This window comes from Pantherophis guttatus, chromosome 7 (assembly GCF_059756535.1).
Source record: "Pantherophis guttatus breed Tessera chromosome 7, ASM5975653v1, whole genome shotgun sequence".
Taxonomy (NCBI): domain Eukaryota; kingdom Metazoa; phylum Chordata; class Lepidosauria; order Squamata; family Colubridae; genus Pantherophis; species Pantherophis guttatus.
In genome coordinates, this window is record NC_142069.1 from 87617601 (window position 1) to 87644820 (window position 27220).

The 27220-nt window shown below is 43.2% G+C and overlaps 1 protein-coding gene across 1 annotated transcript in view; it reads right to left on the reverse strand.

Moving 5' to 3' along the window:
- The window catches only part of LRRK2 (leucine rich repeat kinase 2), a 102270-nt gene that overhangs the window by 60489 nt on the left and 14561 nt on the right, over positions 1-27220 (reverse strand). Inside the window, exons 5-16 of the mRNA XM_087873378.1 lie at positions 26634-26768; positions 22732-22866; positions 17828-17959; positions 15122-15241; positions 13158-13300; positions 11963-12042; positions 9599-9708; positions 7562-7691; positions 5602-5726; positions 4266-4390; positions 3312-3456; positions 1219-1358 (exon numbers count right to left, since the gene is read on the reverse strand). Coding sequence (XP_087729504.1) covers positions 1219-1358; positions 3312-3456; positions 4266-4390; positions 5602-5726; positions 7562-7691; positions 9599-9708; positions 11963-12042; positions 13158-13300; positions 15122-15241; positions 17828-17959; positions 22732-22866; positions 26634-26768 — 1520 coding nt within the window. The remainder of the gene's footprint in view (positions 1-1218; positions 1359-3311; positions 3457-4265; positions 4391-5601; positions 5727-7561; positions 7692-9598; positions 9709-11962; positions 12043-13157; positions 13301-15121; positions 15242-17827; positions 17960-22731; positions 22867-26633; positions 26769-27220) is intronic.

Below are 27220 nucleotides of genomic sequence, written 5' to 3' on the forward strand. Positions count from 1 at the left end.
GTTTTCCCAAAAATAAGACCCTGTCTTATATTTTTCTGAACCCCGAAATAAGTGCTTGGCCTTATTTTTGGGGAGGTCTTATTATTTTGGGGTGCGTGGAGCAAGACGGGGATCCTCTTGCCGTCTTACCTGATTTCCAGCTCTGTCTCCCTAACCCTAACCAGAGGAAATGGCGGGGACTGGCTGTGCATACGGTTAAATATTTTTGGGGAGAGCTTATTTTCAGGGAGGGGCTTATTTTAGCGCATGCACTCAAAAGCCTAATTGGGCTTATTATCAGGGGAGGTCTTATTTTAGGGGAAACAGTAGAAACAGGAACAGGAACAGAACAGAATAGAAAAAATGGAGTGGAGTGGAGTGGAATGGAATGGAATAGAGTAGAGTAGAGTAGAGTAGAGTAGAGTAGAGTAGAGTAGAGTAGAGTAGAGTAGAGTAGAATAGAATAGAATAGAATAGAATAGAATAGAATAGAATAGAAAATATGGAATGGAATAGAATAGAATAGAATAGAATAGAATAGAATAGAATAGAATAGAATAGAATAGAATAGAATAGAATAGAAAATATGGAATGGAATGGAATGGAATGGAATGGAATAGAATAGAATAGAATAGAATAGAATAGAATAGAATAGAATAGAATAGAATAGAATAGAATAGAATAGAATAGAATAGAATAGAATAGAATAGAAAAAATGGAGTGGAGTGGAATGGGATAGGATAGGATAGGATAGGATAGGATAGGATAGGATAGGATAGGATAGGACAGGACAAGACAGAACAGAACAGAACAGAACAGAACAGAACAGTTGAAAGGAAATTCAGTGTTGGAGCATTCACAACTTCTGGAGACAAGTTGTTCCACTGATTAATTGTTCTGACTGTCAGGACATTCCTCCTTAGTTCTAAGTTGCTTCTCTCCTTGATGAGTTTCCACCCATTGCTTCTTGTCCTGCCCTCAGGTGCTTTGGAGAAGAGCTTGACTCCCTCTTCTTTATGGCAGCCCCTGACTGCTATCATGTCTCCCCCGATCCTTCTTTTCATCAGACTAGACATACCCAGTTCCTGCAACTGTTCTTCATATGTTTTAGCCTCCAGTCCCCTAATCCTCTTTGTTGCTTTTGGTACAACACAAAGGAGAAAAATGTATATCAAATAACTGAATTTAAGTTTCCCCCAAGAATCCTCCTGCCCAAGTAAGTGTTGCATTTGTGTATACCTGAGCCTGAATTTCGACAACATCCTTAAAGCGTCGTAACGTCGAAACCAAAGGGGATACCAAGGCATAGAAAGTGGCTGTACATAAGATCTTTTCTGATATCAAGGATCCCAGAAAGTTTAAACCTAAGCGTTGTATTTCTAGAAAGAAAAGAAAGTTGGGAATATTACAATGGAAATATTTATCAAGCACACAATTGCAACAGCGGTACAGGTAGTCCTCGACTTACGACCACAATAGAGCCCAAAATTTCTGTTGTTAAGCGAGGCATTTGTTAAGTGAGTTTTGCCCCATTTTACGACCTCGGTGGCCATAATTGTTAAGTGAATCCCTGCAGTTGATAAGTTAGCAACCCGGTTCTTAAGTGAATCCGGCTAGCCCATTGACTTGGCTTATCAGAAGGTCACAAAACGGGATGTCCCGTGACCTTGGGGACATAACGACGGTCGTAAGTACGAACTGCTTGCCAAGCATCTCAATTTTGCTCACGTGGTCATGGGGCTGCAACAAAGGTCGCAAGTGTGAAAAATGGTCATAAGTCACTTTGAACAGTCACTAAATGAACTGTTGTAAGTCGAGGACGACCTGTAGCAATAGCACTTAAGGGTTATATACCGCTTCACAGTGCGTTACAGCCTCTCTCTAAGCCGTTTACAGAGTCAGCCTATTGCCCCCAGCCAGATTCACTTAACAACTGGGTTACAAATTCAAGAACTACTTTGTTGTAGCCTATCGGCCGCCGGCCCCCCCAGCAGCCGAATCAGAGGAGGAGGAGGCATGGGAGTCAGGAACAATAGCAATGCAATTTGAGAGCTCCGAGGGGGAAGAGGGAATGCAGTTGGCAGAGAGAGAAACAGAGGCGGAGCCTGAGCCATCCATCAGCCCTCAGACGGAGAGTCAACAGCCCCCAGGTCTGGAGGTGGCTGATGAGGAAGAGGAGGAACAGCTGGGTCCAGTGCCTGTGGATGCGCAGAAGGCAGAGGAGAGGAGAGCAGTGGAAATCTATGGGCCGGTCCTTGGGACAGAAAAGTCACCACTGCTAGCGAAGCCCCATCCTACTCTGGGGATAAAGGGCAGGGAGCGGAGATGAATAGTGTTGTGATCCAGGCCCACGTAGTTGATATTAAATGCAAAACAGTTCCAAAAAAAAAAATAGATTTTATTAAAGCAGCTGAGAATTAACTCATTCTCAGCATATTCTAAATTAAATGAAAGCAAAGTCCTCAAAACACCAGTCTTTAGTTTATCTCTGACCTTGGGATAATTAGGCAAACTGCCAAAGGCTTTTCTTGGCAACAGTTCAGGAACAGAAGAAATAACTAGAGCCAAACAAGAAGCAATTCTCTCAACGGTTGTTTTCCGGCAAAGAGGCCAAGAGCCTCTTTTAAGCCTTATGGGAGGGGCCAATCATCTCTTGGCCTTACTCCCGAGTCGTCCTCTCTGCTTTATCTGCTCCTGCCTTCTGGCAGCTCTTCTCATACGTGCACTAGGAACAGGCTCCTCCTGTTCCTCTGCCTCTCTACTGTCAGCTTCTGGAGGCTCCGAAGTCCACACATCACTCCCCGATGGCCCTGGCCCCATCTCTGCCTCCGGCGCAGAGCCCTCATCTGGGCCTTCCCCAGCCTCCAGGACTGGCCCATGTTCTTCCTCAGCCTCCTCACTGTCCGACTCCGCTGCCAGCTCCACAGGCTGCTGGCGGACCACAACAAATAGATGTGGCGGACAACTATTCGTCTCCGTGCCGGAAAAGACTTGTTAGCCTGCGTTGAGAGAGAAACCTTTTGCCGGGGCTGCTGGCGCTCCTAATAAAGGAATCATTGATTTAACCCTATTATTCTATGTTCTAATTTGGCTGGGAGTAACGAACAACGGGTCATGCATACAAATCTGAAAATACAGGTGACTAAACATTGCATGCAAACTTTCTAGATCAACCTTCTAAAATACAGCTACCCATCCTAGGCGTCTCAAAGCAATGACAGAAAATGTTGGGAATTGGCTCATACATCTGCACATTTCTCCAGGTTGACAAAACCTTTTGATTTGATGACCGGACATTCTCAGATTCAAAATAAATGGTTTACACTGCTTGCCTTGATCATCTGGATACATCTGTAGTGTGTGGAGCAGAGTATCTGCCATTCCGAGATTGGATAACATTTGTAATAAAGTTGGACGTTCTTTTATAGTGGAAAGTATTTGAAGTCCACACCTCTGAATGCCTGGATTTCCAATAAACTAGAAGCAAAAAAAAAAAAAACCCCAAAAATCAGATGGTTATATTTATTTACATAAATCTTCCAATTTATCGAGCCTTGATGCAAATGCAGGCAATCCTTGACTTACGACAATTCATTTAGTGACCGTTCAAAGTTGCAACGGCACTGAAAAAAGTAACCCGTGACTGTTTTTCCACACTTATAAGTGAACAAAACTCTGTACTGGCAACAGGAAAGGCATCCGGCCAGTAAACACTCAGCTCCATTCAGTTGCCCAGATCCGCAAGGGGATTATGGGGTCGTTAAAAGAAGATAAATTTGCATCCTTTCAAACTTGTTAGGTGGGCAGGAGCTGAGCCAAGGAACAGGAGGTTCGAGACCCCGCACAGAGCTCGGGTCTCGAACCTGGGCTGCCAGCTTTCCACCTAAAAAGGAGATGATTTCATAGACTGATTACTTCAATGAAGACAATGCAACTCAGATCTTATTTAGCTGTTATAACCAGCTTGTAGTATTGAAAAAAGTTACCTATTAAATACATGGTGATTACGATAAGGCAGACTTAACTGTTAGGTCCGGATATGAAAAGAGAGGCAGGGCGATCGTAGTGAAGTAAAACAACCGTTTATTGCAGGCAACAGGGAACAACAACAAACTAACTACGAACTGAGAACTGCCCGATGCTGCAGCTCCTTTTACGGGGAGCTGTCCTGTCAGCCACTGATGCTTGTTCATTTTCCCGCTGGCGGGAAAATGATCCAACGAGCAAAGGCTGATGTAAGACTCACTCCTACTTGCATATTCAACAGTAACAAAAATTAACTGTACCGTGTTCAGAGCACCAATGACAAGTGAATGACCTCCTTCTAACAAAAACTGACTTTTCATAAGCGTTAACATGGCTTCCTGGTTAGTGTCTTCTGAACTATCGTGGTGCTGATTTTGTAGCACTCCTGCAACACAGGGAAACAATTGGTAAAAGCGGTTTATTGTAATTGAAATGCATAAAAGATACGCGCATACCCACACTCACACACAAAGAAAAAGACTCCGCGTTTCATAGTTCAAAATCTTATGCAATATGAACAGAGGTGGTATGCAGCCGGTTCGGACCGATTCTACCGAACCGGTAGTAATGATTCTGTGCAGTTCTGAGAACCCTCAAATCGCACCACTGGCTGGCTCCACCCACCTGGCCCCACCCCGCCCTATATATCTTGTCTTTCCCACATGGCCCAGCTAATCTCTGTGTCTTGCCTCAGCGTCTCACCCGCTCTGCTCACCAAAGGTAAGGGCCCGGGGACGTGCCATTCCCCTGCTCCAGCCTTGCCCCAGGCCTCCGCCTACATGCCGCCATCCCCCTCTGGCCTCAAACTACGACACCACTGGGCCGAAGGGCCGTGGGGGGTGGCAGCATGGGTGCAGGAGGGCCGAAGCGGTTTGGGAATGGACCAGAAGGTTCTTTCAACATAGCCGCTGCTTCTCTGTGCCACAACGCTGTCCGGATGGGACTTAGAGGAAAGCGGCGGCTCACAGCTGCTAAATTGCACAAGACGCTCTCCCAGCAGTGCGGAGAGAAGCAGCCCCTGCCCCGGACAGCAGAGATGGAGGGGAGCAGGCCCCAAAAGGCTGCTCAGTTGAGCCTCGCTGCATGGCAGAAGCGTGCACACGTGCATGCGTGGAAGCCGTGCACACACGCATGTGCAGAAGCCGTGCACGCACACATGCCCGGAAGTCGCACACACTCACATTGTTGACGAACCGGTGGTGAAATTATTTAAAACCCACCACTGAATATGAACACAATGAACTCTTTGGAGCGAATTCTTAATTATTTAATGCTCTTAAAACAGATTTCTAACCAAGGTTTTGTGTTGGAGGCATCTCAAAGGATTTTGTGCTTATAAATAGTTTTATGAAATAAGTATAGAAAAAAAAACCACACAAAACAAAATTGAAGCACTACATTTCAATCGTAAAGTTTTAAAAGAAAACTATCCAGTGATTCAGGAAGCAGAAGAATTAGGGTAAAAGTACGGACTAAAACAGAAAGAAGGAATAAATACATTTATTTTAAGATGCTACATAAACAAGGCTCTTTATTCGTGGTACCTAGTTTGGATTAGTTTACGCTACTACAGGTATGTTCTGTAAGGCGTCTTACCTGGAACCAGGCAACGTAAAATGACTTTAAGTGCTTCTAACTGCACCGACGGCAAACTTTTGTGCTTCCTCATAGTCTTTATACATCCAGATGCAGCAGCAATCATGATATCCAACTGTAAGAACCTGGAAAATAAACGATGGAAAGGCTAAAATATCAACTACTTGGTAACCTATTTGTTTATAACCCTCTTTTCCCGAAAATAAGACCCAACCGGAAAATAAGTCCTAGCATGGTTTTTCAGGATGCTCGTAATATAAGCCCTATCTCCAAAATAAACCCCAGTTAAGATTGTCAGCCAGATGGATGCATTTAGTACCGTATTTTCCCCCAAATATAAGACCTAACCAGAAAATAAGCCCTAATGCTTCTTTTGGAGCAAAAATTAATATAAGACCCGGTTTTACTTTTGGGGAAACCCAGTAGAATCATAGGCCGGAAGAGACCTTGTTGAGAAATTTGCAGAGCAACCCTTGAGTAGTAACGGTATGCACATGAAAAGCAATTGAGAATATTTAGGAAATAACACAGCCAACACACAGATACACTGAGTTGTGTTTACTTTCAAGAAATAGTAATAAGGCACAGTCCAATAAACAGTCCAGGTCATTCACATATAAAGCAGTAGATATCAAACAATAGTCCAGGGATAATCCAATAACAAAGTCTTCTTACCAGTCGTTGTAGTCATACACGATAAACAGTTGCCAACAGTAGCAAACACAGCAAAGAGCATCAAAGATAAACAAACCGTGTTTCTAGCTCCCTTTTCAGGACATTGGCTACAGAGCTAACCAATCAGGACACAGTTTGATGCAATACAGCAGTCTTAAAGCTGTATTGATGGTTTATATATTGCCAACCCAACATTAGGTAAAACCATTTCCTAACAGAGATCTTCTACTCTAACCCCCACTTTTCAGGGTAGGAGACCTTATTCCAACCTGGTCAAACGGTTGTCCACTCTGTTTTTGAAAACCTCTAGCGATGGAGTACCCATAGCATCTGGAGGCACACTGATTGATTGGGCCCCGGTGTTGATTAATTGTTCTGACTGTCAGAAAATTTCCCCTTATTTCTTAGGCTGGATCTCTCTTTGACAAGCTTCCATTCGTTACTTCTTGTCCCTCTCTTCTCTGTGACAGCTCTTTAGATATTGGAAGACAGTTATCGTATCACTCCAAATTCTCCTCTTTGTTAGACTAGACCCGTGATGGCGAACCTATGGCACGCGTGCCACAGGTGGCACGCGGAGCCATATTAGTGGGCACGCCAGCTCAGCTCTGGGGCGCATGCGCACGCCGGCCAGATGATTTTCGGGCCTTCTGGGCCCACCAGAAGTAGGGAAACAGGCTGTTTCCTGCCCCTAGACTCCTAGAGAGGCTCCTAGAGACTCCTAGAGAGGCTCCTAGAGACTCCTAGAGAGGTTCTGGAGGCTGGGGACAGCAAAAAATGTCACTTCCTGTCCCACCGGGAGTTGGGAAATGGGCTTTTTCAGCCTCCGTAGGGCCTCCAAGCGAGTGGGAAAGGCTGTTTTCGCCGTTCCCAGATACACAGAGAGGATCTGGAACCAGGTAAGAAAGAAAAACGGGCCTACTAGGCCATCATGTGCCAGGAGTGGGGGGGAGGGGGAGGGGGTTGCGCACACATGCACGTGGGCACGTGCGCACGCGACCCTCCCCCGCCCCCCTCTCCTGGCACGCGATGGCAAAAAGGTTAACCATCACTGGACTAGACATACCTAGCTCCCTCAACCGTTCGTCCTACGATTTAGCCTCCATCCCTCTTAGCGTCTTTGTTGTGCTTCTCTGCACAACTTTCTGGGACCTCAGCATCTAGAACAAGGGTGCCAAACTCAAGGCACACAGACAATCCCTGAAGAAACACAAAGCCGGGGAAGAATCAACCCAGGAGATTGTTGATTTGGGATTGAGTTATTCAGAGTTTAGAGTTTCGTTACCTTCCTTCGAAAGCATGGTTCAGCAATCGGCAAGCGCTTTCTGCAATTTCGGGAGAATCTGACCGTTTCCGCATGATCTCCAGCACGTTCATATGTATGCCTTTGGCCAAGAGAATTTGTCTGGCATTTGCTATAGTAACAAAAAAAAATAAAAAATAAAGAAATTATATAGGCTAAATGCAGGCAGCTAACTTTTAGAAAGTCCCAAAGGTGCTTTTTTTCAAGAGGCAACTGGACTTTCTCATTTTTCTCTGAAGACGTCTCGCTTCTCATCCCAGAAGCTTCTTCCGCTCGGACTGGATGGTGGGGAATGGAAGGATTTCTACTCCTTGCAGACAGCTGGTCATTTGCATCCTTTCAGAGGATTGTTGAGGTCACTTGGAGGTTTATCTGTGTTCTCAGGGTCACCTGAGTTAGTGCTCCTGGTTCCCGTAGTCTGCAATTTTTTTTTCTGGAAATCCATTCCTACTCCCACACCATTCGAAAAGTGTTCATCCCAAATTGAATAGCTAAAAGTTTGTAGAGATTATTGTGGCCCACTGGCGGCCAGCAGAGCTAGCACCAGAGTCAGACAGTGAGGAGGTTGGGGAGGAACGTGGGCCAGTCCTGAGGGCTGGGGAAAGCTCGGACGAAGGCTCTGTGTCGGTGGCAGAGAGGGAGCTAGACAGCAGTGAGGCAGAGGAACAGCTGGAGCCTGTTCCCAGGGTGCGCATGCGCAGAGCTGCCAGAAGACAAGAACAACTCAGAAAGCAGGGTTGACTCGGGAGTAAAACCACACCTTGGAGGTGATTGGCCCCTCCCATAGGAAACAAAAGAGGAGGGAACAGGGAGGGGGCTTTTGCAGGAAACAATTTGTTCATTCGGTCGTTTCAAGAGTGGACAGTTCTGTTCGTGACTCTAAGAGACTTTGTGCCAAGTTTTGCCTTACTCTGCATTTGGAAACAAGTTACATGGCAGCTTGCCAAGTAAGATAAGGTTTGTGTTGATAAATATTCCTCTGAAAGACTGTGTCAGACTACGATGCTATCTCAAAATTAAATGAATTTCCAAACTGCCAATCTTTAAGGAAATCTTTCTTTAATTGAGCACAGCCACTGGATCATGACTCCGCGCGGACAAGACTGACCTTTTGCCCCCCAATCCCTCCCTTTCCGATCCCCAAATCTCTGCTTCTCATTGGCTATCTTCCAAGTCATTCTTCAGACTTCATTCCCCAGGAATGTGCCCCCTCCCCTCATTTCCACGACAACCCGGCTTCAAAGGGATTTAGCAGGCAAAAGTTCCAGAGTTTATCTCTCGCTTTCCTCTGCTCTCCATGCCAGCGTTGAAACGCTGACAGACTGTTTGGACAAGCCTTGCTGACTGTGAATGAAAGGAATTCACAGTCGTGTAAATAAGAGGTTTTGTCGGGACCAAAACTCTGCTTCCTAGTTTTTAAGGGAGCCTAGGTCAGAACAGAGATTCTCAGTCATCCAGGACACGGTTGTCCCAAAGGCTGGAGGCAACTGGACTTTCTTGTTTTTTCTTTTGAAGACGTTTTGCTTCTCATCCAAGAAGCTTCTTCAGCTCGGACTGGATGGTGGGGAATGGAAGGATTTATATTTCTTGCAGACGGCTGGTCATTTGCATCCTTTTAGAGAGTTGTTGAGGCGACCCTGAGGACACAGGCAAACCTCCAAGTGGCCTCAACGTATTAAGGATTGGTTTTGCAATGCCATCCTTCCCAGTGGTGGGTTTCAAATTTTTTTACTACCGGTTCTGTGGGTGTGGCTTGGTGAGAATGGCAGGGGAAGGATACTATAAAATCTCCATTCCCACCCCACTCCAGGAGAAGGATACTGCAAAATCCTCATTTCCTCCCGATCAGCTGGGCCTTGGGAGGCAGAGAATGGATGGGGGCGGGGACAGTCAGAATTTTTACTACCGGTTCTCCAAACTACTCCAAATTTCCACTACCGGTTCTTCAGAACTGGTCAGAACCTGCTGAAACTCATGTCTGATTCTTCCCCACTGAGGCATTATTCAATTTATATTTACCATTTTGCTTCACGAGAGTAGCTAAGGCATTGGCCGCAGCCTGGAACACTTCTTTGGAAGAGGAATAATACATCAACATGGCTAGCATCATCTCTCTGTGCGCTGGGTACCTAAGACGAAGAGAACAATCGAGTTATTTCCCTGGAAACTCCCTACGATTCTGTTATTTGAGGAGGAATGAAACCAAATATAAAAATAACTTTAAGAGCTAGGTTACTACAGGTAGTCTCAACTTACAACAGCCTGCTCAGTGACCATTAAAAATTACAATGGCACTGAAAAGTGGGACTTAGGACCGTGTTTTACAGTTATGACCTTTTGCAGCATCCGCATGATCAGATGATAAAAATTCAGATGCTTGGCCACTGGTTCATACTTATGACCGTCACTGTTTCCCAAGGTCATGTGATCATCTCTTGCAACCTACTGACCAGCAAAGCCAATAGAGGAAAATCAGATTCACGGGCCGGAAATTGGCCTGTTTTTTGGCCATTTTTCAGGCTGTTTTCAGGCCGTTTTTTCAGGCTGTTATTTTGGGCTGTTTTGGGGCCATTTTCAGGCCAAAAATGCCCCCCCAAAACAGGCTAAAAACAGGCCAGTTGGTCTTTGTGGGCACTGGAGCGCTGGAAAACGGCTTGGAAATGGCCTAAAAAACATCCAAAAACGGGCCTTTTGGGGGCCTTTTTCAAGCCGTTTTCACACTGTTTTTTGGGTTGTTTTCAGGCCATTTTTCGGGCTGGTTTTTGGGCCATTTTCAGGTTTTTTGGGCCATTTTTTTGCCATTTTCAGGCCAGTTTTTGGGGCAATTTTTAGCCTGAAAACAGCCCAAAAAACCGCCTGAAAAATGGGCAAAAAACAGAGCATTTTCCAAGCCATTTTGGGGGGTATTTTCAGGCCGCTTTTCAGTTGATTTCGGGCCAAAAAGGAGCCAAAAAAACCCAGCCTGAATATGGCGTGAAGAACAGCCTGAAAATGGCCCAAAACAGCCCCAAAACAGGCTGTTTTGGGGCCTTTTTCCAGGCCATTTCCAGGCCATTTCCAGGCCATTTTCGGGCTGTTTTGGAGGCATTTTCACACTAAAAACGGCCCCAAAAAATGGCCTGAAAAGGCTGAAAAACTATCCTGAAAAAGGCCTGAAAGACAGCCTGAAAACGGCCCAAAAAAAACCAGGCATGGGCACTCAGCGCCAAAGAGGTTCGCCATCACTGTCCTATACCATTTCAGACAAATAGTTGTCCGATCACGTCTTAAAAACTTCCAGTGATGGAGCCTTTACAACTTCTGGAGGCAAATTGTTCCACTGATTATCAGGAAATTTCTCCTTAATTTCAGATTGCTTTTCTCCTTCTGTTGCTTCTTGTCCTGCCTTCAGGTGCTTTGGAAAAAGGTCTGGGTCCGCCCTGGGTCTTCGGAGAGGGGCGGCATATAAATTGAATGAATGAATGAATGAAACAATTAATTAATTAATTAATTAATTAATTGACCCTCTCTTCTTTGTGACAGCCCCTCAAATATTGCTTTCTTTGTTGTGTTTTTTTGCTGACGTTTTTGATGCTGGGTGTTCCATTTTAAATTTTGAGTTTTATAGAAGCTAGAAATTTATTTATATATATATTTAAATTTATATACCGCCCTTCTCCCGAAGGACTCAGGGCGGCGAACAGCCAAAGGTAAAAAACATAGAATACAGAAATTTAAAAGCAGTTTAAAATATATTAAACAATTTGGCCCAACAATTAAAATACCCCATTTAAAATTAAAATTAAAATTAAACAATTGGAGAAGTTAGGCCAGCCCAGCTTGTTGAAATAAAAAAGTCTTGAGGGCCCGGCGGAGGGTACATAAATCCAGAATTGTCCGTATCTCCGGGGGGAGCTCGTTCCAGAGGGCAGGTGCCCCCACAGAGAAAGCTCTCCCCCTGGGGGCCGCCAGTCGACATTGTTTGACTGACGGCACCCTGAGGAGCCCCTCTCTGTGGGAGCGTACTGGCTGGTGGGAGGCTCTCGGTGGCAGAAGCTGGTCTCGTAAATACCCGGGCTCTAATCCATGGAGTGCTTTAAAGATGAGAACCAATACCTTGAAGTGCACCCGGAAGACCACCGGGAGCCAGTGCAGCTCGCGCAGGAGAGGTGTTACATGGGAGCGCCATGACGCTCCCATAATCACCCGCGCGGCCGCATTCTGGACTAGTTGGAGCCTCTGGGTGCTCTTCAAGGGGAGCCCCATGTAGAGAGCATTACAGTAGTCCAGGCGGGAAATGTGAAACTCTCCACTTCTACATGCGAAAAAGAAACTTAAAACAACAAGTATTTACAGCTGACAAAAGATTTTGATATTGCAAAAGTTTGCACTCAAACCACTAACTTTTTTTCTTCATCCCCAATCTTCTCATTAAGGGTAGGTTGATACATAAGCAGATTGTTCAAAGCCCAGCAAGCAGCTTCCTGAATAAAGAGAATTAAAAAGTAATTATTTGGCCAGCACTTCTAATTTCAGAGCACACTAATCACAAACACCAGCGTGCCTCGTGCGAAATCAAAAAGCTTCAAAACCCATACAAAGTTTTATTTTTAAAAATAAAAAAAAATAAAACCAATAATACCATTTTAATGTTAATCGTGCGCAGAAAAGAAAAAATGATGGGCTCTCAGAAATACAGGTAGTCCTCGACTTCCAACAGTTCATTTAGTGACCGCTCAAAGTTACAACGGCACTGAAATAAATGACTTACGACCGTTTTTTCACACTTATGGCCGTTGCAGCAACCCCACCGACACGTGATCAAAATTGCCTGGCAACCGACTCATATTTATGTCAGCTGCAGCATCCCGGGGTCACATGATCCCCTTCTGACAAGCAAAGCCAATGGGGAAGTCAGATTCACTTAACAACTATCATCATCATCTTTTTTAATGACCGCGTAATCCCTTCCGGGTGGAGTCTGGACAACTAAATGGAGCTGAGTGTTTACTGGCCGGATGCCTTTCCTGTCGCCATTGCAGAGTTTTGTTCAGCAGATATATTCTCATTGTGCCCAGAGGGAGAGAAATATCTGCCTCTACCTAGGAGCGAACATCCCCATGATCATGTGATCGAAATTCAGAAGGCTTGGCAACTGGTTCACACTTATGACCGTTGCTGTATCCCAAGGTCATGTGGTCCCATTTTGTGACCTTCTGGCAAGCAAAGTCGATGGGGAAACTAGATTCATTTAACGATCATGTGACTAACTTAACCACTGCAGTGATTCACTTAACAACGGTGACAAGAAAGGTCATAAAATGAGGCAAAAGTCACTGCACGAAAGTCTCGCTAAGCAATCGACGCTTTGAGCTCAACTGCGGTCATAAATCAAGGACTTTAATTTTAAATTTTTTGCTGCAACAAGAATCCAAGCTATTCCTGCACAGAAATAACTGATGTCTATTTCTAGTTAAAATGGGTATTTTGGAGGAAGTTTGTATTTTAAGAATGACATAAAATAAAATTAGCATGGACAGCTTCTTCCCCTAGACAGAATTTAAGTCATATTTAAGTCCCATGTTTTTAGCATTTGTACCTGCACATCACTATTTCTTCTGTGATATTTTAACGCTTTATAGCAGGCCTCCAGCCAATATAATTTATTTTCTTCTTCCTCCTCCTCCTCCTCTTCTTCTTCCTTTTTTTCTTCCAAATCTCTGTTTAAAAAGATGGTTTCCGCTTGGGAGAAAAACAATCGTTTATTGAACTTCGAAAACACAATCATCTCGTTTATTTTCGCAGCACGACGAGACGAGCAAAGTAAACACGCAACCAACTTCCCTCACAAACGACTCAATTTGTTTTCAAACCAAAATACTCGTCGCCAGCAAAAAAAAACAACATAAACACACAAAAAGACCCCCAAAAAAGCATTTTAACAGTTTGACTGGTTACTCTTAAAATTCTAAATTAATTTTTCTGAAAGTAGAAATTCCCTCAGGGTAATAGGACGTTGCATAATTAAACTGCAGCACTAAATTACTGTTGGATGCCTTGGTTACCATGCTATTAATTTAAGCTCTGGCATTCCAGACGTCAATTTTGTTTTACGTTCAATCAGAATGAAAAACAAACTCAGAACCATCCAGGCTACCTACTAAGAGAGGTTCCACTTCAATATGAGGATCATTTTTGACGACCTTAAACAAATACAGGTAGTCCTCAACTTACAACGGTTCATTTGACGTACAACGGCATTGAAAAAAAGTGATTTTTCACACTTGAGACCGTTGCAGCATCTCCGTCAAAATTTCAGAGGCTTGGCAACCGTCTCACATTTATGACGGTCGCAGTGTCCTGGAGGGGTGTCACATGACACACACCCCTTTCTCGACCTTCTGACAAGCAAAATCAACGGGGAAGCTCGATTCGCTTAACGACTGTGCTCCTAACTTATCAGCTGCAGGGATGCACTTAACAACGGTGGCAAGGAAGGTCTTACAATGGGGCAAAACTCACTTAACAAAAGATCTCCCTCAACCACAGAAATGTTGGGCTCAATTGTGGTCGTAGGTCGAGGACTACCTGTACGTAATAGTGATTTTTTTTTTTTTTAATGAGTGGCAATATAAACTCTCAACTCTCAATAGTAGTAACTGTGAGAGGGACCTTGGAGTATGAGCCAGCCGTGTGCAGCAGCTGCCAAAAAAGCCAACACAGTTCTAGGCTGCATAAACAGAGGGATAGAATCAAGATCGGGTGAAGTGTTAATACCACTTTATAAGGCCTTGGTAAAACCACACTTGGAGTAATGCATCCAGTTTTGGTTGCCACGGTGTAAAAAAGATGTGGAGACTCTAGAAAGAGTGCAGAGAAGAGCAACAAAGAGCATTAGGGGACTGGAGGATAAAACATATGAAGAACGGTTGCAGGAACTGGGTATGTCTAGTTTAATGAAAAGAAGGACTAGGGGAGACACGATAGCATTGTTCCAATATCTCAGGGGCTGCCACAAAGAAGAGGGAGTCAAGCTATTCTCCAAAGCCCCTGAAGGCAGGAAAAGAAGCAACGGGTGGAAACTAATCAAGGAGAGAAACAACTTAGAACTAAGGAGAAATTTCCAGACAGTGAGAACAATTAACCAGTGGAACAACCTGCCTCCAGAAGTTGTAAATGCTCCAACACTGGAAGTTTTAAAGAAGATACTGGATAACCATTTGTCTAAAGTGATGTAGGGTTTCCTGCCTAAGCAGGGGGTTGGACTAGAAGACCTCCAAGATCCCTTCCAACTCTGTTATTCTATTTCTATTTCATAAGTCAACTGGACGTGTTGGAAATGCAATTTTAAGATTTCCTTGCTTAATGGGAACTGAAAAAGTTACGAGTCAATATTTGGTGGGTTGTAGAAAGAGGAAGTTTAAATGTTTCCCTTTTAGCAGAAGGTGTCTAGATTTATTTGGGCGTTCATATATATATATATATGAACCCGCAAATATATATAAAGGCTTGAGGGGTCAAATTCATCTGGGAAATTTAATTTTCTTTCATTTCGTTACTTACTGAGGAGAGCCAAGCAGCTAAGGCCTGCTGCTTGTAGTTTCTCATTTTCAGGGTACGTTTCTACCGCCTTCACGATCACTTCGTGTACAGAATTCAACACGAGGATATTGAAGAAGTTTTCTGTGGGAGATTAAGAAACAAATTAAACTGGAGCCTACGTGTAAACCAGAAAGTTATCTGACAGTTGGCAAAGACTCATGACGAAGATTTTTTTCTTTTCCCCACCAGCTGAAAACTATTCTCAAATCGTGTTTGGGTGAGGAAGGAGTTGGCATGATTTGCAATAATTAAGGATGGCACCCAAGGGGAAGGGAAAAAGAAAGAAACTCGGAGAAAGCACCAAGCAAGAGGACTTCCCGTCGTGTGGTACTTTTTTAGTCATGTTCAGTCCTTACAGGAAGTAGTCCATTTTTTACAAATCCAAACCAACTTGAATCGGATCTCTTTAAAACCCTCAAAATTTGTTTTTAGGAATTCTGTAGCGCAGCCTAGATCAGGAATGCCAAACTCATGGCCCGTGGGATGCTTAAATCTGGCCCATGGGGCGGCCCTGGAAACAGCAAAGGACCAGCCAGCGGCGCCTCTGCCAGCGAAAATGGAGCTCGGGAGGGCCGCACACAGCCCTCCCGGGCCCCATTTTCAGCCATGACGGCCTCCTGCAGCCCTCTGCCAGTGAAAATGGAGATTCCCCGGGGCCGTTTTCGGCAGTGACGGCCTCCTGCAGCCCTCTGCCAGTGAAAATGGAGATTCCCCAGGGCCGTTTTCGGCAGTGACGGCCTCCTGCAGCCCTCTGCCAGTGAAAATGGAGATCCCCCAGGGCCGTTTTCGGCAGTGACGGCCTCCTGCAGCCCTCTGCCAGTGAAAATGGAGATCCCCCAAGGCCGTTTTTGGCAGTGACGGCCTCCTGCAGCCCTCTGCCAGCGAAACTGCGCGCCGACCCGACCTCCGTTTTCGCTGGCAGAGGGCTGCACAAGACCATCGCGGCTGGCCATGCCCCCCCAGCTCCCCCGAGGTCAAACACAACCCTGATGCAGCCCTCAATGAAATCGAGTGACACCCCCTGGTCTAGATGCTAATCCTGAGGTGCTGGATGACTGACTATGGACAGAGATCGTTTGCCGCACGCTAAAACCTAGCACGATTTTTGCAAACACAAGGAGGGGTTTTTTTTAAAAAAAAAAAGAGTTTTGCAGTAGATAAAATTTCATGCCCCATTCCCCTCCGTGTTTTTTTTTCATAGAAATAAGGACATTGGAGTCAAAGACTGTATACTTTCTCCATGAATGGCATATACAGATTGGCAGCTTTAAAACATATCAAATCTGGAATCCTGGGGGGGGGAAATGCTTTCATCGCATTTATCGTGCTTTCTGTTATGGATAATCTATCTGAAGAAATACTAGAATGCCAGGAAGCTGTCAAAGGTTAGATAGATAGATAGATAGATGACAGGTAGGTAGGTAGGTAGGTAGGTAGATGGATGATAGATATGGATGGATGGAAGGAAGGATGGATGGATGGACGGACGGATAGGTGGATGGGTGGGAAGATAAGGTAGGTAGGTTGGATAGATAGATGATAAATGATAGAGAGAGAGAGGTAAGTAGGTAGGTAGGTTAGTTGGATAGATAGATAGATAGATAGATAGATAGATAGATAGATAGATAGATAGATAGATAGATAGAAGACCCTGTTGTTCCACCAGGCCGGGCTATCAATATAATAATTTTAAATTGGGGTATTTTAAATTTTTGGGGTTTTAAATCGGCCAACTCTATTTAATTATTTTAATTTTTAATCATTGTTGTGTCTTGTGTTTTTAAATCGGCTGTACACCGCCCTGAGTCCTTCGGGAGAAGGGCGGTATAGAAATAAAATTATTATTATTATTATTATTATTATTATTAGATAGATAAATAGATAAATAGATGATAGAGAGAGAGAGGTAGGTAGGTAGGTTAGTTGGATAGATAGATGATAGATAGATAGATAGATAGATAGATAGATAGATAGATAGATAGATGATAGAGAGAGAGAGGTAGGTAGGTAGGTTAGTTGGATAGATAGATGATAGATAGATAGATAGATAGATAGATAGATAGATAGATAGATAGATAAATAGATAGATAGATGATAGAGAGAGAGAGATGATAGGTAGGTAGGTAGGTGGATAATAAGATATGGATGGATGGATGGATGGATGGATGGATGGATGGATGGATGGAAGGACGGACCAATAGGTGGATGGGTGGGAAGGTAAGGTAGGTAGGTTGGATAGATAGATGATAGATGATAGATAGATAGATAGATAGATAGATAGATAGATAGATAGATAGATAGATAGATGAGAGATGAGAGAGAGCGAGAGAGAGGTAGATAGGTAGGTAGGTTAGTTGGATAGATAGATGAGAGAGAGAGAGAGAGATGAGAGAGAGAGGTAGGTAGATAGGTAGGTAAGTTGGATAGTAGATAGATAGATGGATGGATGAATAGATAGATGATTGATAGATAGATAGATAGATAGATAGATAGATAGATGATAGATAGATAGATAGATAGATAGATAGATAGATAGATAGATAGAGATAGATACAGATAGATACATAATGGTTCAAAAAGAAGTTTTATTAAATGTACGGAGTTCCCCTATTGCATTATTCATGTTCCTATCAAACCAAAGGCAGGATAATTTCGTTTCGGACTCACCCAGAGTAAGTTTGTGCAGGAGGCAGCAGCTGACTTCCTGAATTGGCTCACATGCGGGGAACGCTTTCATAACCTCCACTATGATATTGTAACACCGCACATTTCCAGACATAAGAACTTCCGCATTGCTAACTAGAAACAACACAGAAAGGAAATTGAGTAAGAAAAAACATTTATCCCATTGTTCTTTTTAAAGTCATCATTAACAATTCTTGAAATATTTGTAAACGATGCTGCCTTTTACCGACAGGACGCATGAAGTAAGTAAAATCAACAATTAGAAATTGTTAACAGAGTGGTACACTGGTTAGTAGGCAATGACTTCAATAGGAGCCAGCAGTGTGCGGCAGCTGCCAAAAAAGCCAATATGATCCCAGGCTGCATTAACAGAAGGAGAGAATCAAGATCATGTGAAGTGTTAATACTACTTTATGATGCCTTGTTAAGACCACACTTGGAATATTCCAGACAGTTTTGGTTGCCATGATATAAAAAAGATGTTGAGAGTCTGGAAAGAGTTGCAGAGGAGAGCAACAAGGATGATTAGGGGAAGGGGTGGGATTCAAACATTTTAGCAACCCGTTTTCTACCGGGTTCCTGGGTGGGCGTGGCTTACTCAGCCTCCTGCACCATGGCTGGGGGGGGTATTTTTGCCCTCCCCAAGCTCTGGAAGCATTCTTCGAGCCTCCGGGAGGGCAAAAACAGCCTCGCCTGGGCTCCAGAGGCAGGAAATGGGCCCGTTTCCAGACATCTGGAACTTCCGGGAGGCACATTTTTCGCCCTCCCAGAGACTCCAGCATGGGTGCTGCACTTACCTGGCATCCAAAACTATTTAATAATTTTATTTTATTTTAGTTTATTTTATTTTTTAAAACAAAACTTTATTCATTCTTAAAAACATTTAAAACATACAAGTTTCTCTTAGTCAAGAAACAAATTTACATATACAGTACACAACTTCACCTACTAACTAATTTCTATTATTATATATACATATATACAAACATACAGTGACATATTTCATTTTCTATCCATCTGACAGTGCAGTTTTTAATTATATTAATTTCTTCTAAATTTCATCTCTACCCATTTCCCCTCCTCTGATTTATCCACTGGTACCATCTATTCCATATTGTAAAATATTTTGAGTCCTCCTTGTCCTGTAATTCTAAAGTTAATTTGTCCATTTCTGCACATGTGTATATCTTTTGTATTAGCTCCTGGTCAGTTGGCAATCGATCTATTTTCCAAAGTTGTGCTACCGCTAATCTAGCCGCTGTAATTATGTGACGTATTAAATATTTTATATCAATTCTAATGTTCTTTTTAATCATGCCTAATAAAAAAAATTCGGGTTCTAATTCAATTTCATAATCTGTTATTTCTACTATCCATGTTTTTATCTTGTTCCAATATTTCTTAATTTCTGGGCAGAGCCACCAAGCGTGGAAAAAGTTCCCTGTGCTTTTTTGCATTTCCAACAGGTCGGATTTACATTTGGGTACATTTTCGCTAACCTTGCGGGGGCCAGATAGCATCGATACCACATCTTATAGTGATTTTCTTTTATTAAAATAAAATAAATGAAATGGGCCACGTGGAGACTCCTGGGAGGGGAGGGCAGCGCAGGGCCAGCCAGTCTTTGCAACTACCAGTTCGGCGAACCAGATGTAAAATTAGCATCCGAGTCGCCCGAACCGGCTGAATCCCAGCCCTGGTTAGGGAGATAAAACATATGAAGAATGGTTGCAAGTCCCTTCCAATTGAATTATTCTTGCTATTCAGAAATGGTACCTGGCTAGAATTCGGAAACTATGAGTTCTGCCTTCGATAGAAAGCCAAGCTTTGGGCCAGCCACTCTCTCTCAGCCCTAGGAACAGGAAGAAATGGCCAGCAGTGCTGCAAATGTTGCCTAGAAGAATTCAACAGGCAACATTTCACCAAAAATCAGACAGGCTCAAAGGCGCAACATTCCTGCATTTATAATCCTTTGACAGCCCATCACAATGCAAGAAACAGAAGACTCGTTTGTTTTAACCTCCTAACGTTTTAAACTGTATTGTTTCATTTTACAGTCTTGCTGTTTTACAGTTAAGATTTCTAAACAAAAGGGGAGGCTGATGAACAATTTTTAAAAGAGGAGTTAAAGAGTGTGAGGGAGTTTTGAATCTTGTAGTAAGTTAGTTTATTTTAGCTTATGTTTGTTTAATGCTATACCCTGTTTTTGCTCTGGGAAGGTGGGGGTGGGGAAGGGGGGGATTATTTATTTATTTATTTTATTAAATTTCTATACCGCCCTTCTCCCGAAGGACTCAGGGCGGTGAACAGCCAGAAGATAAAACACAGAGATACAAAATTTAAAATAGATTAAAACGAATTAAATAATTCGGCTGAATTTTAAAATACCCCATAATTAAACAGGGTTGAAGGTTGTGTGGGGATAAAATGGTTGTCTAATTTTCAATAAAATTAAAAGACAGATAAATGTATTAATAGAGAAGTAAGGAAAGTGGGGGAAATGTCATAATAAAGGAAATGATAATATTAAGATATGGTAAATATTAGCTGGCTTGAGTCAAATTTTAAACGGATTTTAAATTGGAATGTTTTAATTACGGCCAAAATTATTTAATTATTTTAAACAGATTTTAGATTTTGTATGTTTTGTATGTATGTCTTGTTTTTACTTTGGCTGTTCACCGCCCTGAGTCCTACATTGGAGAAGGGCGGTATAGAAATTTAAACAAATAAATAAAAATAAATAAATAAATATTGGAGGAGCAAAAAGAAGACACAAAAGATGTATTTAGAAGATATATTGACTGATTTATTATGTATTGTTTGTTTGTTTGTTTGTTTATACAATAAAAAAAACTTTTTGAATTAAAAAGATTTTTAATAAGAGCATTTAGGAGGAAAGCATGCAGAAACTACACCGAAACTCTTTCAAACTTTTTAAAATATTTAGGAGGAAACTGTGTGGGGTTTTTTTGTTTGTTTTTTTAAAGCCAAACACTGGGAAGATGAAAAGAGGGGAAAAAAAATATTGGCTCTTTTGGTTAATAATCCTCTCTTGCAATAGTTTGTTCCTTTCAATTAAATTGCCTGATGTGGGTGTTTGCTCAGTCAATCCCATTCAAAACTTCATTGATTCCGCCCCCCCCCCAAAATTCAGCATAGCATGAATTCAGTCACTGCAGACAGTAAACAATGCCTTTTTTTAAAAAATGTGATTTATATGCCGCCCTTCTCCAGAGACTCAGGGCGGCTTACAATGCGTTAAGCAATAGCCTTCATCCTTTTGTATATTTATACAAAGTCAGTTTATTGCCCCCACAATCTGGGTCCTCATTTTACCTACCTTAGAAAGGATGGAAGGCTGAGTCAACCTTGAGCCTGGCGAGATTCGAACCTGCAGTAATTGCAGGCAGCTGGTCTTAATAACAGGGTGCTTTAGACCACTGTACTACCAAGGCTCTTATGATAGTATTATATGTGTTTGATCCTAGGTACTCTCTGAGTACCTAGGATCTGAGCAGACATTTCATTACCCCACTAGGTAACACCATCAATGTTAGAAGAGAATGGGGCTTGCTTTCTATTTAGATACCAGTGGTTTGCCCTGTCAGTGTTGGTGGGAATATTCTTAGCGGTTCCTTGATTGGGCTGTTGTTTACTGCTGGATGGTTTGTTTGTGTTGGTAGTTCCTTGATTGGGGTATTGTTTCCTGTTCTGTTTTTGGTCTAGTGTTAATCTTGGTGTCAATCTCTGCTTATCTGGGGGTTGATTGCTGGCAAGGAGGGTTATAAGTGAATTAGCTACATAGATGCTTCTTTATTTAACTAACCACTGTAATCAGACCATGGTTTCACATGAAATGGGACTCTAACCTATACAAAGCATATGTGCACACATCAATGAATTAAATCCACAGAGAAGGGGGGAGAGAAAGGAGAGAGAGAAGAAAGAGAAGAGAGAGAGAGAGAGAGAAGAGAGAGAAGAAGGAGAAGAGGGAGGAGAAGGAGGAGAGAAAGAAGAGACATAGAGGAGAGAGAAGAGGAGAGAAAGAAGAGACATAAAGAGGAGAGAGAAAAGAGACAGAGAGAGAAGAGGGAGATGAGAGAAAGAAGAGACATAGAGAGGAGAGAGAGAGAGAGACACACACAGAGAGAGAAGAGAGGAGAGAAAGAGAAGAGGGAGAGACAGAGAGAGAAGAGAGAGATGAGAGAAAGAAGAGACATAAAGGAGAGAGGAGAGAGAAAAGAGAAAGAGAAGAGAGAAGAGAGACAGAGAGAGATGAAAGAAAGAAGAGACATAGAAAGAAGAGAGAGAGAAAAGAGAGAGAGACAGAAAGAGGAAAGAAAGAGAAAAGAGAAAAGAGAAAGAGAAGAGAGAGAGAGACAGAGAAAGAGAAGAGAGAGATGAGAGAAAGAAGAGACATAAAGAGGAGAGAGAAGAGAGAAAAGAGAAAGAGAAGAGAGAGAAGAGAGACAGAGAGAGAAGAGACATAGAGAGAAGAGGGAGATGAGAGAAAGAAGAGACATAGAGAGAAGAGAGAGAGACAGAGAGAGAGAGAGAAAAGAGAGAGAAAAGAGAAAGAGAAGAGAGAGGATGAAAGAAGAGACATAGAGAGAAGAGAGAGAAGAGAGAGAAGAGGGAGAAGAGGGAGGAGAGAGAGAGACAGAGAGAGAGAGAGAAGAGAGAGAGGGAGACAGAGGTTTGTGTTAGTGGCACTCTTGCAAATCATTTTGGAATTGCAAACACATATTGTAGTTCGTAGTACATTAAAGGCACCTCTTTCGTGAATTCATTGGTGGCCAATTTATAATGCCAGCACAAGGATGATTACTGATCAACATATTCATTCACCCAGCAGCATCTTCTGATAAACTAACCCGACTTACGTGGTCCAGCCAGCACATACAACGACCGAAGGGCAAAACAGAGGACATTTTCCTTCTCGGGGAACTTTTTAAACACTTTTAATATGATCAAGTGATCGTTCTCTTCGACAAATTCGACCAGCTGCTCCTCGGGAACTGCATTGCAAGACAAAGGCATGAATGAAGTAAAGACCTTGCTTTGATAGTGGAATTAACACATTCAATACTCAGAAGGTAAAAGGAGGATACCATTTTTTCGACGTATAAGACACACCTTATTTTTGGGATTCCCAGTTTTTGGGAAGGAAAGTAAGAAAAAAGCTGATTGGTGGGTGGATCAGCCTCCAGGAATACCCCCAATTAGCTGTTCTCAGAGGTGAATTTTAGCAAGAGGTTCATTGGTTGTGAGCTCTGTGCCTTCCTTTTTTTTCAGCCTCTGAAACTTCTGAAACTCAGTTTCAGAAAAAACTTTTTTTTTTCTGCCTCTGAAGACCTCTGAAACAGAGCTTCAGAAAAAACTTTGTTTCATGGGCTTTTTTTCTGAAGCTCTGTTTTGGAGGCTTTTTTCTGAAGCTCTGTTTGGAGGCTTTTTTTCTGAAGCTCTGTTTGGAGGCTTTTTTCTGAAGTTTCCTTTCAGAGGCTTTTTTTCTGAAGCTCTGCTTGGAGGCTTTTTTCTGAAGCTCTGTTTGGAGGCTTTTTTCTGAAGTTTCCTTTCAGAGGCTTTTTTTCTGAAGCTCTGCTTGGAGGCTTTTTTTCTGAAGCTTCATTTCTGAGGCTTTTTTCCTGAAGCTTCATTTCTGAGGCTTTTTTCAGCCTCTGAAACCTCCATTTGAGAGGCTGGGCGGGGCTACATTCGGCGTATAAGACGCAGCCAGATTTTCACTCTCTTTTCTGTGGGAAAAATGTGTGTCTTATACTCCGAAAAATACAGTAAGTCAAAGTCTCTGCCATCTATATTCTCTTTTGAACAACAGACAGATGAGGATTCGCCAGTATTGAAATAATGGGAGCCTTCTGAAATTTAAGTAGGAGAGGAGAAATATAATTCGAGATCGCTTGTATAAAGTAGTCCTCGACATACGACCACAATTCCGCCCAAAACTTCTGTTGCTGAGCGAGACAGTTGTAAAGTGAGTTTTGCCCTATTTTACGACCTTTCTTGCCACCGTCATTCAATGAATCACAGTAGTTGTTAAATTTAGTAACACGGTTGTTAAGGGAACCTGGCTTCCCCATTGACTTTGCTTGTCAGAAGGTCGCAAAAAGGGATCAAATGACCCCGGGACATCGCAACCATCATAAATAGGAGTCAGCGGCCAAGCGTCTGAATTTTGAACATGTGACACACACACACACACCCGAGGGATACTGCAATGGTCGTATGTGTGAAAAACAGTCCTAGGTATTGTGACTCAGGCCCAAGTAGGTAGTAGTCGACGCAGAGTTCCAAAACAAACAGCTGAGAATTAACTCATTCTCAGCATAATCCAAACTAAATCGAAACAAACTCTTCATAACACAAATCCTTCAGTCTAATCACCAACCTTGGTATAATTAGGCAAACTGTCAAAGGCTTCTCTTGGCAAAAGTTCAGAAGCAGAAGACGCCGACCAGAAATAAGTGCAGCAAGACAAGAACAAGTCTATCAATGGTTGTTTTCCAACAAAGAGCCCAAGAGCCGTTGCTGGTCTTTTAAGCCTTATGGGAGTGGCCAATCATCTCCTGGCCTTACTCCCCAGTCGTCCCTTTTGCTTTAGCTGCTCTTGCCTTCTGGCAGCTCTTCTCATACGTATATTAGGAACAGGCTCCTCCTGTTCCTCTGCCTCTCTACTGTCAGCTTCTGAAGGCTCCGGAGTCCACACCTCATGCCCCAAAGGCCTTGGCCCCATCTCTGCCTCCGACTCAGAGCCCTCATCCGGGCCTTCCCCAGCCTCCAGGACTGGCCCCTGTTCTTCCTCAGCCTCATCGCTGTCCGACTCCGCTGTCAGCTCCGCAAGCTGCTGGCGGACCACAACACTAGGCCCCTTTTCTTTTAGAGCCGTTGTAACTTTGAACAGCCACTAAGAGGGCTGTTGTAAGTCAAGGACTACCTGTATTGTGGCGTGCTTTAAGTATCCAAGAGCTGAAACCTGGGCACAGGTTAATATTGTCAACCATTGTCCAAAAGTGATTCCCCCCCCTTTCCATAAGGCCTAACTCAATACTTGTTGACAAGTTTACATTCTCTTTAAAACTGTGAGATTGAATACAAATTTCTCTCCACTCTGCTGTTTCTCAACCACTGTTAAGAGAACTGGACAAACGCAGAGCTGCATTAATATTAATCGTGGTATTCAGCCGGTTCGGACAAATCGGGAGTGGCAACCTGCGGGTGGGCAGGTCCACCCGCCCCAGTCCTAGTTAGCCATGTTTTCTAAGCTGCACATATACCCCGAGCATAAGCAAAGCACATGCATGGAAGGCCAGGCGCATGCACGGAAAGTACGTCCGAGAGCAAAGCTCACATTTTCGCCAGTTTTCGGTGTGCAGCGAACCGGTGGTGAAATTATATGAAACCCTCTTCTGATTAAAGTGAAATTTGAAAGACTTTGATAACTACTCCACAAAACTGTAGTGGGCAATAATGACTTCATTGCTAAACCCGCAAGATACTTAGAATAGTTCATGCTCCTTAAAAGCCACAGAATGTCCACGCCCAGCAAGTTGAATATTTTTTCCTTCTTTATCGAAAGACAGAATGTTCCTAGTGTCGTAGCACCTGCTCTTACGGCAGCCATCTTGATTCATTAAATGCTTTCAATCAAAAAAAGCTAAAAGAGTCGAAGAACACCGAGAGGCAGGGGCAAAATCCAGCAGGTTCTGACAGGTTCTGGAGAACCGGTAGCGGAAATTTTGAGCAGTTCGGAGAACCGGCAGCGGAAATATTGAGTAGTTCAGAGAACCGGCAAATACCACCTCTGGCTGGCCCCAGAGTGAGGTGAGAATGGAGATTTTGCAGTATCCTTCCCCTGCTGTGCCCACCAAGCCATTCCCACCCCATTCCAGGGGAAGGATACTGCAAAATCCCCATTCCCACCTCACTCCTGGAGGAAGGATATTGCAGAATCTCCATTCCCACCCCACTCTGGGGCCAGCCAGAGGTGGTATTTGCCGGTTCTCCAAACTACTCAAAATTTCCGCTACCGGTTCTCCGAACTGCTCAAAATTTCCGCTACCGGTTCTCCGAACTGCTCAAAATTTCCGCTACCGGTTCTCCAGAACCTGTCAGAACCTGCTGGATTTCACCCCTGTGGAAGACTTACTGAAGCACCCTGCTAGCCAAGACAGGGCATGGGGGCCTTGTTTTGGCCGGCAGGGTGTTGCAGGAGATGTCCATACCGTCTCCTCCCTCTCCCCCCCCCCCGGCTTGCCAACGGAGAAGAACTACAATGGTGATCCGGCCTTCGAAGAAATCTATTTTGACACCCCTTGGTTAGACAAAACAGTGCATGGAAAATTAGAGACTGAAAGGATCAGTGGTGAAATCCAAATTTTTTTACTACCGGTTCTTTGGGCGTGGCTTGGTGGGTGTGGTGTGGCTTGGTAGGTGTGGCAGGGGAAGGATACTGCAAAATCTCCATTCCCACCCCACTCCACGGGAAGGATATTGCAAAATCTCCATTCCCACCCCACTCTGGGGCCAGCCAGAGGTGGTATTTTCCTGTTCTCCAAACTGCTCAAAATTTCCGCTACCGATTCTCCAGAACCTGTTGGATTTCACCCCTGGAAAGGATCCCATTGAGAATTTAATTATAGTATTTTTTTCTCTCCTTGACCCTAGAAGTCTCCTAAGTTTTTTACCGGCTTTACTAAACAATGCCAAAACTTGAAAAAGTTTTCTCAAGTTTAAAGTTGAAATGAAAATTTATACATATATAGCTTACCTTTTTCTAAAAGCATGTGCAAAGCTTTGCATCCGTATCTCTGGATTTTTTCATTATCAGGAAAGGTATCCATGGCATCAAATACCAATAAAAATATATCAGTCCCTTCTTCTAAGAGAAGAAGTGTGATTTCATCTAAATGATACAAGAAAAAACTCTGGAGATCATTCGCTTGCAAGTTAATTCTGTTCATTTTGCTTTCCTCGATACAAATCCATAGATATCGACCCAGAAATAAGTCTCTCTGAAGAAAAAAGTATTATTTCCAGAGAAGTAAAGGTAGTCCTTCACTTACGACCAGAATGGAGCCCAAAATTTTCACTGCTAAGTGAGACAGCTGTTAAGTATTGCATTGTACTGTACTGTACTGTACTGTACTGTACTGTACTGTACTGTATTGTATTGTATTGTATTGTATTGTATTGTATTGTATCATACCGTACCCTACCCTACCCTACTCTACTTTAGTCTACTGTACTCGACTCCACTCCACTCCACTCTCCACTCCACCTATTCTATTCTATTCTATTCTATTCTATTCTATTCTATTCTATTCTATTTATTCTATTCTATTCTATTCTATTCTA